Below are 18,685 nucleotides of genomic sequence, written 5' to 3'. Positions count from 1 at the left end.
CGCTCAGGGGGGCCTGCCAAAACCACCCTACTTAAAATCGAACCCCCCGCCCATCTCCGGCACTCTTAACACTCCATACTCGGCTATATTTGTCTCCCATAGTGGGTAACATATGATATAATTTATGGTGTTTATTGATTATTATCTTTCCTCCATGAATGGAACCTAGATTCCCTAAGGACAGACATTGTATCTACTTTATTCGTTTTTATATATCCAATACCTGGAATAGCATTGGACACATACCAGGTGAGCTCAGTGAATATTTGCTAAGTGCATAAATGGAATGAATGATTCTATTAACAGTCAGTCTTTCCTGACGTTTCCATGTTTTTCATTATTCATTGGTGTCTAAACCACTGTAGGAACATGAAATCGAACATAATGGATTTTCCTAAATCCCCAGTTTTCAGTGGATAGGAAAAAGCAGTAAGGAGGGGCTGTAATGCTTTTGCTGGATGAATACTTACTACAGGTTGTGTTGGGCTGATGATAAACATGAACACATGCATTTATGCTGTCTTTTCCTGTTTACCTGCTATGTGTGAAGTACTATATCCAATGCCCTAAAATAGGGATATTATCCAAAAGAGAGTGATATTTTATTCTAAATTTCAAACACCACATTCCTAGCCAGGGAAAGGAGGGGGGTAAGGTGGGAGGGTAGGGGAGAGGAAAGAGACAGACAGAGAAATACTGATTCATAGAATTATAAACAGCACATTTGGTTCTAATACTTGTTTTTTGCTAATATTTTCTTTGCTGAGACCATTGAAAAACCTTCATAGTGTAATGCCTGATGAACTGTTAGCAGCATCTTTATTCTGTTTGATATAAAAACCTCATGTTTTTGGAGGGAAAAAATCTGAATCATTTCCTTCTACATGCTTCATTCTTTTCTTTAGGTTCCCCTAGAATTTAGCAAAGGGGAATATCACATGTCATGTTCAATTTGTCCTTTGGAGAAATACAAGAGATTTTTGAAAGTAGGTATGGATGAGATGCAAGTTACTTTAAGTTCCAGGAATGGCTTTCTCTTGCCCTCTAGATCAAAACTGAGATTCTCATTTTGTGGCTCAAGGTCTTTCATTATAGGGTCTTTGAACAACCTCTTCTCCAATACCGTTTGGCTGTATCCCATTCTGTGACTTCCTCTCAGTCCTCTAGATTGACAGCTCCTTAAAGGCAAAGACCAGGCATTTTGTTTATCCCTGGTACCCAGCCCCGTGATGTGCACATAATAGGTGCTCATTAAATAGATTCCTTGCATCTCAGACCTAATTGCTCAAAATCTGCCTCGGGTTTTCCTGTTGTTACCTCCATGCCCTCTCCCAACCAGCTCTCTCTCCCAGTGCCATGTCTTCACCAATCCATTTTCTCTCTTCTCTTTCTGTACTTCATAGGCACCTGCCAATGGTACAAAGCCTTTTCAGGACAAAACCTGTTCTTTACTGATGGATCCATCGGCTCTAAAGCCATAAAATCTTCACTGTTTCAGATGAGACCTTCCTCTTGCCTTACACCCCTTTAAAATATTTTTTTTGTCTTTTTTGCTATTTCTTTGGGCCACTCCCTCAACATATGGAGGTTCCCAGGCTAGGGGTCTAATCGGAGCTGTAGCTGCCGGCCTACGCCAGAGCCACAGCAATGCGAGATCCGAGCCGCGTCTGCAACCTACACCACAGCTCATGGCAACGCCGGATCATTAACCCACTGAGCAAGGGCAGGGACCGAACCCGCAACCTCATGGTTCCCAGTCGGATTCGTTAACCCCTGAGCCACAACAGGAACTCCCCAGAAATATTTCTTACATACATCCAGCATGAATGCTGTGTTCCTCAGCCCTTTGTTTATCATTATCCATTCTCTACGTGTTGGTCCACTTCAGTGTTGGCTCTTTTTGGCTCTCATTTGGTGATCAATTAAAGGAAAAAAAATAGGATGCATCTATTATATATTAAGACACTAAGCTAGGCACTGAAGGCTCAAACATGCAGAAGTTCCCTGTGGAATTTACATTTTAGAGACTGAGAGAGGCATTTTAAATGACTCTGCTAGCGGTGATACCAGTGATGGAGGAGAGGAGTGGGCAGCAGTGAACCTGCATCCCAAGGGGAGCTGTCTGGGTTTGGGGAGAAGCCATGCAAGGCTTCTCTTAAGAAGTGATATTAGAGGAGTCCCGTCGTGGCACGGTGGCTAACGAATCTGACTAGGAACCATGAGGTTGAGGGTTTGATCCCTGGCCTTGCTCAGTGGGTTAAGGATCCGGCGTTGCCATGAGCTGTGGTGTAGGTTGCAGATGTGACTCGGATCCCGCGTTGCTGTGGTTGTGGCGTAGGCTGGCGGCTACAGCTCCGATTAGACCCCTAGCCTGGGAACCTCCATATGCTGCGGGTGTGGCCCTAGAAAAGGCAAAAAGACAAAAAAAAAAAGCAATATTAGAGCCACTCACAAAAATGGGATCTATAACTCCCACAAGGCAGGTGCCATGTGTGTTTTAATGTCAGAGTATCCAGCACAGCAAACATTTTGACAATAGATTCCAGGGCCTTCCCAGAGTCTGTTCCCCTGCAGATGTGATATTTTTCTTCTTGGACCTGGGGTCCCACTGACTTTGGGGTAATGCTAGATGGTCCCATATTGTATAGAAAATAGACCTGAATGATTGGCAGAGTTTGTATGGCCTGAGAGTTAATTACTCCTCTGTTTCTGAGAGAGTGGGTGACAAATGGCAGACACCTGGACAGCAGATTGTACTGTGAACCATGCAGCCCTGTAGGCAAGTCTGGACTGCTACCAATTTTCCACTGGCTTTTTCTGTACTTGGAAGACTTATAATTTTAAAAATTCCTTTGCCCTTTCAGCAAGTTTGGTTCCCCTATAGGAAAATTCTCTCTTCTCAGTGTCTCATTGCAGCAGCTTGTTTTGAATGAAAGGCAGCCTCCATCAACCCACAGGTCCTGCGTTGTCTCAGACCTGGTGGGTGCTGGGGATTTGGTCAGTGTGGGGAAGCTGTGTGCCTTTTAATGGAAACAGCATGGCATTCATAATTCACCTGCTTCCCACCATCTGGATTTTCACAGCTCAACAAGCACGGGGGGCTTACTACACATTAGCAGGGAGAAACTTGGCTCCTAAAGAGGGGATGGCTGAGTCCCTTTGAAGTCATAATTTTATGATGGACACCATGATAAATTGTATGGGGATAGGCATTCTACCCCAGTAAGCTGCTTTCATATTTGAATGGTCAAAAACGAATGCATCTTTGCCCCACAGGGGAAGGGGAAGACACAAACACCTCACTGCTGGGAGCTAAGCAAGTGCAGGGGAAATTAGTTATGTGATTGAGTGAAATGAAAAGGTGCCTGTGAGAGCTTGTGCGTGGAGGTGGCAGGAGAAGAGATCATTTTTTCCAGTTCCACATAGAGTAATAATCTGGCCCTGCACAAAATGCTATGAGGAAAACAAAGATGGAAAGACGTCTATTAGTATGCATTCAGATGCAAATAACAGAAAGTCCATCTAGCGGTGGCTTAAACTACTGGATGTCTTTTGCTGAATAAGTCTAGACATAGGCTATTCCTAAGGTAGGCTTTTTACAGTTCATTGACGTCATGAAGGTTATGATCTCTTTCTTTCATCTGTCATACTCTGTCTCTTGGCTTGGCCTCAGACTTGTCACCTCATGGTCACATGATGGCTGCCACAGCTCCACATGTGGCCACATATAACCACATACAAAGGCAGTGGTCTATAAAAAGTATGTCAGGGCAGCCAGAAGTCTTCTTGTCACTTGCTTCCTTCATTTTATTTAGGGAAGAAAAATCTTTCCCAGAATCTCTACCTCCTTGCCCTCCAGCAAAATTTCCTATATGCCTATTGGCCAAATTTGGGTCACAGCCATCCCTAGCCATACGGGAGGCTGGAAAGCAAGTGCCTGTGTTTTTCAGCCTCTACATTTGGAGGTAAGCAAGGAAGAAAGTTACTGGGGAGGAGTAGCCAACCAAGCCTATTGGCCACAGAACATTCCCTGCTCTTAATGAGCTTGGTCTACATGGGCGGGCCAACGTTTAAATTGTGCCCATTTTCCAACACTCTGCTTGTGGCTACACAGTAAGCAGCACCTGTGATACAATCTTAGGAACCAGGGCTCTTGGCCCCATCTACCTGTAGGAATTACCAGCAGAGTTCCTATCATGGCTTAGCAGCTAATGAACCCAACAAGTATACGTGAGGACCTGGGTTTGACACCTGGCCTCACTCAGTGGGTTAAGGATCCGGCATTGCCGTGAGCTGTGGTGTAGGTCGCAGACACAGCTTGGATCCCGAGTTGCCGTGGCTGTGGCATAGGCTGAAGGCTACAACTCCAATTGGACCCCTATCCTGGGCACCTCCATGTGCCATAGGTGCAGCCCTAAAAAAATAAAAAGGGAGAATTACCAACACCTGATTGAAGTTTAAACCAGTATGCACAGAATTAATTATATTCAAATAAAAGGAAAAGAATTCAGTATCTAAATACCAGACACCAGTCAGGTGACAAAGGAAACAACTCTAGAGCTGACAGATTGTGTACATTATACATGGCAGGTCAGCATAGCAAGCATGTGGCATGTGCGCAGCCTGTTCCATGCCTATGCCTGTGACAGACATGACTAATAGATCAAAATACTCTCCCACCAAGCCCAGCTCTGACCTCATAGGCAGCTTCTGCCAGCAGATCAGAATTGGTGAGTGAGATTAGATCCATTTGTTACCGCTTCTCAGAAGTTTATATACTCCTTCTGTCTCTAGGACCAAGCTGAAGGAATGTGAGAAATAGCGTCAAGTTAAGAAATTAATGCTACTGGGAGTTCCTGTTGTGGCTCAGTGGGTTAGGTCCCCGATGTTGTCTCTGTGAGGATGCGGATTTGATCCCTGGCCTCGCTCAATGGGTCAAGGCCCTAGCTGCAGCTCCAGTTGGACCCCTGGGCCAGGAATTTCCATATGCCACAGGTCCAGCCTAAAAAGAATAAAGAAAAAGGAAATTAATGCTGCTGAACCAAAGACTTAATACATCTTCCCTTCGTCCTTTGGATCCAGGGGCAGAAAACCTCAGGCATAAACCTATTTTGTGATGCAGGTCCCTACTCTTCCTTTTTTTTTTTTTTTTTTTTTGCTTTTTTTGCTTTTTAGGGCTGTACCCATGACATTTGGAGGTTCCCAGGCCAGGGGTCTAATCGGAGATATGGCTGCCAGCCTACACCACACCCCCAGCAATGCCAGATCTGAGCCACATCTGCCACCTACACCACAGCTCACGACAATGCCGGATCCTTAACCCACTGAGCGAGGCCAGGGATCGAACCCACAACCTCATGGTTCCTGGAAGAGATTTGTTTCCACCGCGCCACAACAGGAACTCCTGTGATGCAGGTTAACAAAGATATATTGATGAATTGAGCTTCAGAGCACTCTAAAAACAGAATTCCAAACAAACAGTAAGATTAAAAAATAAAATCTTTGACTCTGACCCATGAGAAAATGATCATTGGCTTCAAATTGAGTTGAGCAGAAGTTTGGAGACCAGCAGTATGAAAGCTCTATATTTGCACAGAACTTTAAACCTGTGGAAGCACTGATAGACATGTCAGCTCATTTTACGCCCATAATTGTACTCATTTTTGAAAAATTATTTACTACAATGGGCAGTATGAAGATTTTCCTTTTTGAGGGGGGTGGGGGAAGAGGGCAGTGATTAAACAGTTCTATCTCTTGATGGTGGTGGAAGATACACATCTATATGCATTTATCCAAATCCATAAACCCGTATCCCACAAAAAATGAATTTTACTATAGGGAATTAAAAAATACATTTTTAAAAGTCACTGAGGTAAATGCTAAAATCTTGTATTCAGTTTGAAAATCAATTAAAATTGTTTACAGGTTTAAAGTTGTTCAAGCTTTTTATGGTCAGAGTAAAAAAATTAGAAAATACTGAAAAATTAGAAGTCTATTAAAAAATAAATTTAATCATTCACATTTTACACCTAATATCATTTCATCCTCTCCCTGCCGGACATTTTCCTATGATTATTTGTGTGTAGGTGTTTATAGGAGTTAACTCTTCTCTTTGGGCAATATTTCTTTTTTTTTCTTTTTTTTTTTCTTTGTATTTTTAGGGCCACATCTGCAGCATATGGAGGTTCCCAGGCTAGCAGTCGACAGAACTGCAGCTGCCAGCCTACACCACAGCCACAGCAATGCCAGACCTGAGCCGTGTCTGCAACCTACACCACAGCTGATGGCAACACAAGATCCTTAACCCACTGAGTGAGGCCAGGGATTGAACCCGAAACCTCATGGTTTTTAGTCAGATTCGTTTCTGCTGCGCCACAATGGGAACTCCTCATTTTATTTTCTAATCATCATCCTGGTATTAGTAGACATTTTAAGAATGGTGTATTGCTTTACTAGTTTAAAAATATATTTTAAAATGAAAATACTTTAATGATATTGAGATATTTTGACACATATTGTGTTATTAAAGATTCTTTGTCTTTAATTTTACCGTATATTAACATCTTTTCAATAAGACCATTTGGACATAATTCCACCAGCAGTACTTGGGCATATCTTGTTTGGCCATAACCAAACTTCCTTCCCTCCCCAGTGTTTTGGTGGAAAATAAACTCCAACACACTATTTCAGTTATCAGAACTTATCTGAGAAAATGGGTGCTGAGTTTGAACTATAAACTGGAACCACAGTGTTGGCTGGATGGGCGGAGTCATTATAAGTCCCACTGGGGACCCTAAGAATGCCCTGTTTTTCTAATGACCCACAAAGATGGCCTGTCTAGCTATTAGCCCCTGGGTAGCAGTGACAAAGGACTCAACACGTCACCTCCCCCCACTGCAGGACCCAGTGCCAAGTAGTCACAGCCCATCCGCCTGGAAGTGGCCTCCCAAACCCTTCCCAATGCAAACGTTGTGGCAACTACCATTTCACCCTGTCATCTGCTGTGAAGCCTCCTTTCCATTCTTCCTGATACCCTTGTCCTGGCTGAAGAAACACAAGACGCTTCTAGAACTGACCTCATCATCAGGAAGAAAGCCAGATATTGCGTGGGCAGAGCTCGTCAGCTGATGCAAGCAGGGTATACGACTTTCCAGTGTAATCTCCTGAATGTTTGCAAGATGGGAGAGCAAACAGTTAATGGGTTCTGAAGGCTAAATTGCATTATCCTCTCATTCCAATCCCTGTGACTGAAGCTGAGAGGCCAGTGTCAGTGAGCCAGTCGGTATCATCTTGTCCCATCAGAGGATTTGGGTTTAGGTCCCAGGTCTAAACTGAGCCATCATTTTATCAAAGCGGTCACCCTGCTATTTGAATTGAGCGTCGCTTCCTACCTGTACTCACTTCAGAGCACAGGCTCCAGCCCAGCGCTGGGGACGTGGTGCTGGGTCGTCTAAGGCCTAAACATGGGGCCTTCCTTTCCTGTAGCCTCACCATCCCATGCCTATCATCGTCAAGTCAATTTCTATTATTCAGGTAGATGGAAACTTGACATATGAACTTACTAGTCTGGAACCTCCGAAGGATGCTGGGAATTGACTTTTAAAATGAAAAATTTGATCTTAGCAATGCCTCTTGAACTAGAAATGGGGTTACCAGGCCACCATCTTGTGGAAATTAAATCAGCACAAATAAGATATGGAGCAGGGCAAACGCCGTACCTCCCAGGCTTTCTTTAAAAAATCATGGTAACGACATTTGAGCTCTAGAGCTGTTTTTGGCTTCCGCTTTTTGTTTTTAGTTCAAACCAAGCACTTCATCCACGTCTTCCTAGAGCAGAGAGAAAAACGCTCGAGTTGATTGCGTTTGGTGTAATCGCGTGATTGGGCTGGGCCCTTATGAAAATGAGTTGTCACATACTCTTATCATTTAAAGGCAAACATCCTCTAATTGAACTTGATGAACTGAACTTTAGTTGAACTTGACGAATTGATTTCTGTTGACGTGATTTCAGATGACGTTACCATTTCATATGCCTGTATTTGCTGGTGATTATTTTCATCATAGTTGCTTTCTGTACGCAGCACAAGTTACGCTGTCTGAGCCGTGTATGTTTTCTCATTTAAACTGCTCTACCAAGAGCATGTTGCAAACACAAGGCTATTGTATCAGAACTTTCTGTGCCTTGAAACTGGAATGTGGGGTGATTCATGAGTTTTGTGTCAATTATTAAACAGTCATAGATGAAGATATGCAAAGATGGATGGGGCAGTAAAAAAAAAACATTCTGGTTACACCTACTGGCTTGGCAATGATGGATGAGTCAGGAAACATGAAAGTTCAAAACAGGTAGTAACTTGAGCTGCAATGACATGCGCTCTTAAGGGAGGCACATAAACAACCTGATATACAGACCAGTAGCCTGGCAGGGTTAACATAAAGGTAAGGACGTGGCAAAAGGACTAAGGAATTTCAGAATCCTGCCATGCCAATCAGCCTTTCTCTGACAGGGTTCTCGAGGGGAGACCCAGCACAGATACTGGTAATCCTTGGAAAACACAAGAGGCATTTGCACCTGGGACCATGCCTGACAGGCCACAGGGCACACTTCTAATAATACACCTTGGATCGTGGGACTGAGACGGGTTTGCATCCTAGCTCGATGTGACCTGTGTGGATTTTAAGGAGCGAGTGGAGACCTTGTCACAGGTCTGGCAAAAAGATAATGTGCACGTCACCCCGGAAGGCAGAGTTCTGTTTCCCTTAGAGTAGCATTTTCTTGGAGACTGAGCCAGAGGCTGACCTTGGACAAAGGTACTTACCTCTTCCTTCTGATACTCCATGTCACCAAAAGGGAAGGCCCATCTCTCAGCTGTCAGTGCCTTAGCCCTGGAACCAGCAGAACTCCGGCGTCTGTGTTAATGCTGCTGCTGAGAGGAAGGGCTTAAGCTGCCCTGAAGCCGAATCTTAGCCCTAAAGACCCAAGTCCTTACACTCCCGGCCACCGTCCCCGCACCCCTGTCATAGCTCCCAGCTCCTCTTTCTCTCTGGGGGGTGTTTGACTCATTCTCCAGGATGTGACAGAGCCTGGAAGTAAAAAGAAACAGCCGTGTCTGCTTTAGGGTCTTCCCCAAAGTCAGGAGCCTTCAAGAGTAACCCCATCGCTAGCCGAAGCAGAGTTCCCGTTCTGGCTCAGCAGAAATGAATCTGACCAGGAACCGTGAGGATTGCAGGTTGGAGCCCTGGCCTCACCCAGTGGGTTAAGGATCTGGTGTTGCCATGAGCTGTGCTGTGGGTCGCAGACGCAGCTTGGATCTGGCATTGCTGTGGCTGGTGTAGGCCCGCATCTGTAACTCCAGTTCACCCTCTAGGCTGGAAACCTCCGAATGCCGCGGGTGTGGCCCTAAAAAGCAAAAAAAAAGGCCAGAGCTAGAATTAATGAATTAATGTTAGGAGTGCTTTTGTTTTTCTTCTTTTGTTTTTAATCTTTTTTAAAAATTTTTATTATAGTTGATTTACAGTGTTGTGCAACTTTCTACTATCCAGCAAAGTGATGCAGTCATGTACATATATAATCATATCTATATGTATACTTACAGTCATGTATGTATATTCCGTCTCTTGCCATTATCTTCCATCGTGGTCCATCCCAAGAGAACAGATGTAGTCCCCTGTGCTGGACAGTGGGACCTCGGGTGCTTTTCAACCAGGATATTCTGAGGCAACTGGGAACATTAAAGACACTTCTCTACTCTGTACACGAGAGTGTTTTGCTAAGACACACAAACTGTAACAAAGGCTCAGAATTCACTGAGGGGCAGGCTTGTCAGCCTGGATGTGCTTTCCTGCTGGTCGCTGGGCACTGGCTCCAGCTCACCTCAGGAACTCAGCAGCCGTGGGGCTTATTTTGTGGTTCCTTCAAGGACTCTTCTTGTGGCAGGACCCTCTTGAGTGAAAGGATGGGATTTTCAGTTGAGATCGCCAATGAGGAATGGGGTAGCCTCTTCTGCAGAAACGCTCTAGGGGACAGAAGTCAAGAAGTCCGGTGACCCACAAACTATTTTCAAGTAATAGACAACCTTAAGGTTTTTTTAATGTCACGGCACTGAAGGAAAAAGAAATGGGTTGCCACTAAATAAAATTTAAAAGATTTTGCATAAAGCTCTGATTTCCAACTTCTTTTTTTAAAAAATTAGCCTGTTTAGCCATACAGGGAATCGTTCCTGGTCATAGTTGGCTTAAGCCAAGTAGCCACTTGTCCCTGAAGAGGAGACAGAAGCTTTTGGCTTCACCTGGTTCCCTTCACTCCACATTACCTCGTGGCCCTGTAGGATTTGAAGCTACTCCCACTGGGGTCAGTCACGTAAGCCCCCAAATCAGAAATCATGAATTCTTCTTTCAGAGGCACCTAGCTTGAAAGGGACTATGGTTTATGCCTTCTTCATTTTCCTTCTGCACAAAGCGTTAAAAGCGTTTTCATGTATGGAAAAGGACAGAAGCAAAGTGGAGAATTTTCCACTACTTACCTGAATAAATCAGGCATACCCAGAACATCCTGCAACGGTGACATTAAACTCAGATTGGAGATCGGAGTCATTCGGGGGTAATTGCCTTAGTTTCCCGCCTCGCTGTTTCCCCTGCTGGCCTCACGTGGACGTGCTCTTCAGAATGTATCTCTGTCAAAGGCCATGCTCATAATTCCCCTCCCTCCTTTTTTTTTCTCTCTCTCTCTCTCTCTTTCTTTTAAACTCATTTGCACTCTCGGTAGCAATTGTTGGAGCCCTGCAGGGGAATAATTGCAGAGGAATTAACCTCTGACATTTTTCTAAAAATAGCTCTAATAAATCCAATCATAGGTAATTTACCTGTCCCTGTGCCTCCGGGGTAACCAGCATTGAAGAAAGACCTGGCCCGCTGGCATTCCTTCAGCAGTTATCTGAGATCTGAGTCCCTGGCGCCTGTGTGTGTTCTCTGTTTAGAAATGGGGTAGCCGGTTCCCACTTCCCTCTGCCCTTGTGACCCTGTTTTCTCACCGCCTATCTCTGGGCCCTGCAATAAGGCCTGGGTCTTCCAGAAGGGGTGGTGGGCTTGCCAGAAAAGCGGGAGGATTGGGCAGTCTTTGCTTGGATTCCCAGCCCCTGGAGTTTCCCATCGATGCCTCTGGGTTCCCGCATTTTCGGTGTCTGAGCTTCCAGCACCTCAGCCCTGTTTCATCAAGCTTCAGCCTTCATTTGGATTCCACAACTGAAACCCGTTTGGGGACGTTTCTGGTGTAGAGGAAGGGGGCGTGTAGAAGGCCATGGGGATGGGGAAAGAGTCGGTGGTCAGTAGAGATGACCAAAGAAAATTGCCATTGTCCTGAGCCAGAAAGACATCCGCTTTGTCTTTGCCCAAACCAAAGCCTCTGAATGTGCTTTTTGCTTGGTTCTCTCCAGTGGTCCCAGAAAACCACAGGGCAGGGTGGGCATCAGTGGAATTTACTTTCCCAAGTGCCCCTTCGAGTGGCACTTGAAATGCAGAACATAAAACCCTGGTAAATTCCGCTGCAGAGACAAAGCCCTAAGCCCTTAAATGCACAGAAAAGTACGCCTATTACCTATCGTTTCGAAGTGAATGTGCAGTCACTTAAATTGTCTTTGTCTTCTTCTTTTCAGCTGACATCATCTCTGCGGTAGAATTCAACCACACGGGAGAATTACTAGCGACAGGGGACAAGGGGGGTCGGGTTGTAATATTTCAACGAGAGCAGGAGGTAAGTGGCAGTGAATGCAAACTGCCCGTCTTCTTCTCTTTTTACAGGAGGCCTCCCACTGCTCCTTAATCCTCATGTGTCGCCCTTCACCTTGCTGCTTGGCTTGCAAACTAAAAACTGCCGAAGCGTCATTAACTTCAGCCGCTCCGCACTCAGGCTCACACAAGCACCTGGAAAGAGAGCCTTCTCTGGGCACGGTCTTATCTTTCCAAACCCGGGTATTGCCCGTTCCATGCACCTCACTTCTCACCTGACCTGCCAAATGCCGCAGCTGCTGGTGACACATCATGCTTCCCTTGGGAGTACTGTTTATCCTCCCGCTGTTGAAATTCAGGTGCTCCTAGCGAAACATCTGGGAGAAAAGCTATAGCCCTTCCCCCACAGACATGAAGAGATGTGAAAAATTGGGGTCAGGAGAGAAGAAAATGGTAGACGCCCCCCGCACCCCACCCCGCCTTCACCTTCCCACCTAAGGGAATAAAAATCCCACAAAATCGCCATCTGAGCAAGGCATTCAGCTGGCGCTTGACTAGAGGGGACACCAAGTCCCCTGCAGCTGAAGGCTCCATGCATCCTGAGCAGGACTTGTAACTGCCAGTGAATCTCAAAAAGCCCATTTCTTTCTGAGACGTGGGTTCCACTAGGAATTGTTTCTGTCTTTCCTATAAATTGAGTTTGGGGTGGGGGGGGCGTATCTGAGTCTGTTCTGCCAGAATGGAATTATGGCCCCATTTGATTTCCTGGGCCTCCCCTGGCATGGTCCTGGAGCTTCCAGCAGGCCAGTCTGTGTTCGAGAAACTCCCATCTGCTCCTGCCTGCCTCGGATATGCTCCCCGTGCAGCGGAGAGGGAGGCCCAGCGCAAGAGGGAGTTCCCTCGCAAATTAAAGCCGGCTTCGTGCCTCAAAGCCCCCACCTCAAAAAAAAAAAAAAAAAAAAAAAAGGGAAAGCCTCCTTGAGAGGTGATATATTTGGTAATTGCACATTATTTGCAATTAATTTCTATAAGGGCATCAGAATCCCTCGGGATGCTGTATAAATTCAAGTGTGCGCCGTTAAATCAGCCGCCCAGCCTCTGCCGTTGGCCCTGGAAACACGAAAATGTGGTTGGCAAGTAGGAGCTAATAGCGCTTCGTGACCTGGAATTTTTCCTGCTTTTCCGGAGCCTCCTGGTGCTAATTGGTCTGGCACGTACTATACACACTTGACGGTTTGATCGGGATGGTAGCAAATCAACACTCTTAAAAACATATTGTTAAGGCGGACCCGCTCTCTGCAGCACACAGGAGAGGAGCGAGTGTGTCAGCCTTTAAAGTCCTTTTAAAATTGATTTGCAAACCGTCTTCTTCAATTTTTTCAAAAATCCAATTAGGTTCAGAGTGATGATAAAGAGAAACCAGAGGAGCTATTTAGCATAAATTACTCAAGGCAGCGTGTTGCCGGTAATGTTCCACTCGGCGTTTCCCATTAGCTATTTATAGGTGTCACCTATTTGAATTCGCTGAAACATTTGGGAAGCCTGATTCATTCATGGAATGAAGGGGGGGCACGTTTTCCAAAGGAGAGTGGTTTTGTTCAAGGAGGAATCGATGTTGAGGATTGGAACATGCAGTTAAATGTTGAACTTGGCCGAAAAGCTTAGGCTTGACATGAATACCGAGCTTGAGAAACACAGCCCTGTGAAAACAGCCAGGCCAGGCCTCTTTTCAGCTTCTGGGAGCGAATCCTGAAGGGGTGAAGTCCTAGAGAATTCGTGCAAGGAACCCCAGTGACTTCCCAGGTACATTCAACACCTGGCCATCAGCACCGTCACCCATCAGTCAGTTGAGACTTGGGTTTGAATGTTCAGAATCTGCCCAGAAATAGAACATTTTTAAACCTTTTATTAAGAGTCAAGGTTTTATGGCAGATGTCTAATAAGACCTGGATTTGAGTTTTTGAACGCAGTTTTCCAAAGCTGGAATCATGAGGCTCTTGGTCCTAAGATTCTAAAATACCTGAAATGGGAGTTCCCGTCACGGCTCAGCAGTTAATGGACCTGACTAGCATCCATGAGGTTGTAGGTTTGATCCCTGGCCTTGCTCAGTGGGTTAAGGATCCAGCGTTGCCGTGAGCTGTGGTGTAGGTCTCAGACGAGGCTCTGATCCCACATTGCCATGGCTGTGAGGTAGGCTGGCACCTGTAGCTCCAATTGGACCCCTAGCCTGGGAACCTCCATAAGCCTTGGGTGCGGGCCTAAAAAGACAAAATAAAATAAAATACCTGAAATGAACCCCCCCTCCGCACTTCCCTTCTCTCTCACACACACCCTCTTTTTCCTCCTGTCCGCCCGGCTTCTTTCACTTGCCCCTTTCTGCACCCCTTCGCTTTCTGTTCTGTTCTCTCCTCTTTTATTTAGTTCCTTCTGTGTGCACTCTGCCTCATCGAGCTGGGGGAAAGCGGTGTAACGTCTCACCTTCTTCCTGGTGATTCACATGTTGTCTCTGCGCTCACGTGTTCCGTTGTTCGTGTTGGAAAAAGGAGAGAGAGACCCGCTGCCTATAAGCTGTGTGACCTTGGAGACATGGTTTTCATACCTCTGAGCCTTTTTGGTCCATTTCCCTGCCCTGCCCGCTCTCAGAGATTCCGTGAGGATCTGATGAGATTTTGAAAGGCCAGTAAAAGGTGCAGGTGTTATAGCCTTGTGCTCTTGGTAAGGGATTGCTACACGACTTGGTGGACGTCAGCATGAGATGGCTCACTCCTAAGGGTGTCCAAGACATCCAATGGGACACAAAAAATATTAGAGCTTCCATTTATATTGATTTTAAAATCATGTCCTATTTTAACATATATATATATATGTATATGTACATATATATATATTGCTTTTCAGGGCTGCACCTGCAGCATGTGCAAGTTCCCACACTAGGGATCTCTCTCTCTCCTTTTTCCAACATGAATAACAGAACAGATGTGAGCACAGAGACAACTTGTGAATCACCGGGAGAAAGGAGCTACAGCTATGACCTACACCACAGCTCAGGGCAATGCCAGATCCCTGACCCACTGAACGAGACCAGGGATCGAACCCGCGTCCTCATGGATAATAGTTGGGTTCATTTCCGCTGTACCACAACGGGAACTCCTCCATATATATTTTTATGTATACCATATATTCGTGCAGCAGTTCATATATGTAGTTTACTCATTAAAATATGTAAATGTGGGAGGCGCCAGTGTTTACACCAGGGGTGCGTGACCAGATCCCTTGAGGGCCTTGAGCCGAGGAGGAGCTTGTGGCATCACAGTCCTGCCCACAGTCCCCTCAGACAAGGCCTGCCTGTCCCACCCCTCATGACTCTGCTCAAAAAAAGAAGGAACTTGATGAATTTATGGTTGGCGTACATGACTCAATCTTTTGTGTGTGTGTGTGTTTCCTTCTTGCAGAGTAAAAATCAGGTCCATCGCAGGGGTGAATACAATGTTTACAGCACATTCCAGAGCCATGAACCCGAGTTCGATTACCTGAAGAGTTTAGAAATCGAAGAAAAAATCAATAAAATAAGATGGCTCCCTCAGCAGAATGCAGCCTACTTCCTTCTGTCTACTAATGGTACGTGGAGGTGACTCATCTCGTTTGGTATTTTCAGAGACAGAGTTGGCAGACCATGGATTTCAATCTCTCTTAGCCATTTTCCTTTTTGCCTTTCGGGCTGTTGAAAAACTTAGAGACAATATTTGCAAGATGCCTAGCAGAACACCTGGCACAGGATAGCCTTCAGGAAATAGTAGTTACTCTTTAAAAAAAAAAAAAATCACAAATTTATGACCAAATTATCTGAGACCTGTTATCTGCAATTTTTGACTAAGGCAGATTATTTCCAGGTGTTTTTGGAATGTGACTTCCTGACTGCAATTCACTGGATGTTACTCTGGGAACACAGTTCAAGAAGGGAAGCTTGCCATCCCTGTGTGTTTGGCGTGCTCAGTAGAAGCTAATCCCTGAATATATTTGGGGGTTTGAAAAGCGGATGTCTGTGAGTCTCTGACACAGAGCATCAAGCTCTCCGCTAGGAACACAGGTCAGGAAGAGAGGAGACCCCGTCATAGAAGGGATCAAGGAATAGTTTCTCCTCCTCCTTCCTCCATAACTCTTCTTGCACTTGTTGCCTCAGGAGGAGTTGACATAGATAGTCAGAGAGAAAGGATGTTAGGGATTTGTAACCCAATTCAGCATTATTCTGTAAGCCGTTATACAGAGGAGTTACCAACCCTAAAGTATCTGAACACCCTTGCTGAAAGAAACCATCTCTGCTCTACACAATTTAGAATAAAATCATACACAAAAGGGTGCTCATCGAGTGGCGTACCAGTTAAGAAAATTAGTATATATAAACACCCTCTTCCCAGAAGATAAGCTGGAGAGTGATTCATTTCATCCTATGTGTGAGTCTTTAAGCAGCATGCATTGAAATATAAATCAAGAAACAAGGGATTTGCTTTTTACTCTCCTCTACATTTATTAATGCTGGCATGTTAAGTGGAAAAAAAAAGTGCAAATATGTATTTATTATGATGAAACATATATTAACATTTGTAAAGACTGAAAGGAAGCACACCGAGATATTTATCATGACTAAATTTGATTGTATATTTGGGGTGACTTGTCAGTTTGTTCCTCTTATGGTTTTATTTTCCAAGTTTTTACAATGAGTTTTATTTTAATCTTATGAAACAGTGGGGGAAAGTTTGGAATGCATACGAACCCCCAAAATCCCTCAAATGTAAAAAGCCATTGTGTAAGTCTCCAAAATGACAATTCTGAAATAGCCAGTTTAGTTACTCCAGCAGAGCTTATCTCAACATGACCAGATCTCCATGCATCAGTTTTTCCGGATTCCAAGTGACTTCATTCTTTCTCGTAGCTGTGTTTCTTATTCTGTTTACTTTTTTTTTTGTCTTTTTTTAGGGCCGCACCCGCAGCATATGGACGTTCCCAGGCAAATAGGGGTCGAATAGGAGCTATACCTTCCGGCCTACGCCACAGCCACAGCAACATGGGATCTGAGCTGTGTCTGCGACCTACACCACAGCTCATGGCAATGCCAGATCCTTAACCCACTGAGCAAGGCCAGGGATCGAACCTGCAACTTCATGGTTCCTAGTCGGATTCGTTAACACTGCACCACGACGGGAACTCCTTGTTTACTTTTTTGACCTTGATTTCCTGAAAGTCAAACTGCATGAATTTGTTTCAGTTTCTCCCATTTTTGTTTTCTGCTTAAGTTTCACTCAAAGGCTCTGCAGATTCAAAAGTACTTAGAGTGGAAGAAACTTCTGATGATTTTGACCGAATTACTTTAGGCAGAGAAAAAGCATCTGATTATCTTCTATAGCGAGCTTACTTTATATTATGAAATATAGCCTCCTGATTTTTACAATAAAATTCAAAGATGTATTAACAACTTTGTTGCGGGGGATGGGAAGGAAATCAGTGAAATGCAATGAAGATTAATTATATAGCATAATGTTCTGTTAATTGAGTTTTTAAATAGTTTTTTGATTAACAAGGATATTATCTTCCCATTTGGGATGCTATTTCATATGCCAAAAGCATCTCAAAAATGATTCTTAGAAGAAAAATTCCCATGCTCGTATGTGATTTTCTTTTTTATACTAATATTGAGGTTGAGTATTCCCCTTAAGCCAAATAGGTTAACATGCAAAAATTAATGGAAGACAATTGGAATTACTGTACAAAAGAGAAAATGAAGATAGATGATAAGATTGTGTTTAAAAGCTGCCGTGAGTAATGATAAACCACTCAGAGAGCCAGCCAGAAGAAAGAAAAAGTCATTACTCATTGTAACCACCACATGGTCCTCAGACTTTTTTATCCACAAAGCTTCAAGATACTGAGTCGAGAAGAGCTGTGTGATAATAAAGTCAAGAATGACTCCAGGCATCCCAGCCCTGGGGAATTGAATTGAATTCACCATCAATTATCCTTTTTCTAAATGGTGCTTATCTCATTATAGCTGGGTGCAGTTTTTATCTTCTGCTAGAATCCCAACCACAATGTTGAATGAAAAATAAAACCAACATTCAAGTGTGAATCTAGACCTTAAAATTCTTCACCAGATGAAGACGCATTGCTATACCTAGATGTCTGCTTCTATCTTAACATCTATGATGAGAGGAAAATGTGTACTGAATTTGTTTTTTCATGCTATGCAAGGAATACATTTTCATTGTAAAAAAAATTAGAAAATACGGAGAAGCAAAATGAAGACAAGAAAAGTGTTCCCATCCAGAGAGAAAAACTGTTCATGTCTTTTAAAGAAAAAAGCCGAGAGGCATGGATTTTTGTTTCTAAACAAAACTATGACATATTCTGTAAACCGTTTTAAAACCAGATTTTTATTTAATAATGTAAAACTCTGACTGGGAGTTCCCATTGTGGCACAGCAGAAACGAATCCGACTAGGAACCATGAGGTTGCGGGTTCAATCCCTGGCCTCACTCAGTTGGGTTAAGGATGCAGCGTTGCCATGAGCTGTGGTGTAGGTCACAGACATGGTTCAGATTTGGCGTTGCTGTGGCTGTGGTGTAGGCCGGCAGCTCTGATTCGACCCTAACGTGAGAACCTCCATATGCTGTAGGTGTGGCCCTAAAAAGACAAAAAAAAAAAAATTCATAATAGCGGAATTGAGGGAGATTTTAATTTTTTTACTTTTGTGTTCATTTTTATTTTCTACAACTGTATGTACCAGTTGTGAAAAAAAGAGAAAATAAAATGAAAAATACAAAATCTATATATGTGATATTTTATAGGTTTGTACCCCTCTATGCACTGCAAAAAAAATGCATAGAAAAGTACTACAAAGACCTATGCAGAGTGTCAATAATGGTTGTCCCAGACTGGTGAGATTTTAGAGATTTTTTTTTTGGGGGGG

At 44.1% G+C, this 18,685-nt stretch overlaps 1 protein-coding gene across 2 annotated transcripts in view; it reads left to right on the top strand.

Annotated features, from left to right (window-relative positions):
- Nucleotides 1-18,685, top strand: part of PPP2R2B (protein phosphatase 2 regulatory subunit Bbeta) — a 295,991-nt gene that overhangs the window by 169,354 nt on the left and 107,952 nt on the right. For both annotated transcript variants that reach the window (XM_047778974.1, XM_047778973.1), the window contains 2 exons: nt 11,652-11,749; nt 15,177-15,342. In XM_047778974.1, coding sequence (XP_047634930.1) covers nt 11,652-11,749; nt 15,177-15,342 — 264 coding nt within the window. The remainder of the gene's footprint in view (nt 1-11,651; nt 11,750-15,176; nt 15,343-18,685) is intronic.

This window comes from Phacochoerus africanus, chromosome 4 (genome assembly GCF_016906955.1).
Source record: "Phacochoerus africanus isolate WHEZ1 chromosome 4, ROS_Pafr_v1, whole genome shotgun sequence".
NCBI lineage: Eukaryota > Metazoa > Chordata > Mammalia > Artiodactyla > Suidae > Phacochoerus > Phacochoerus africanus.
Note: the sequence above shows the minus strand (reverse complement) of the source record. Positions and strands in the feature narration are given on the sequence as shown.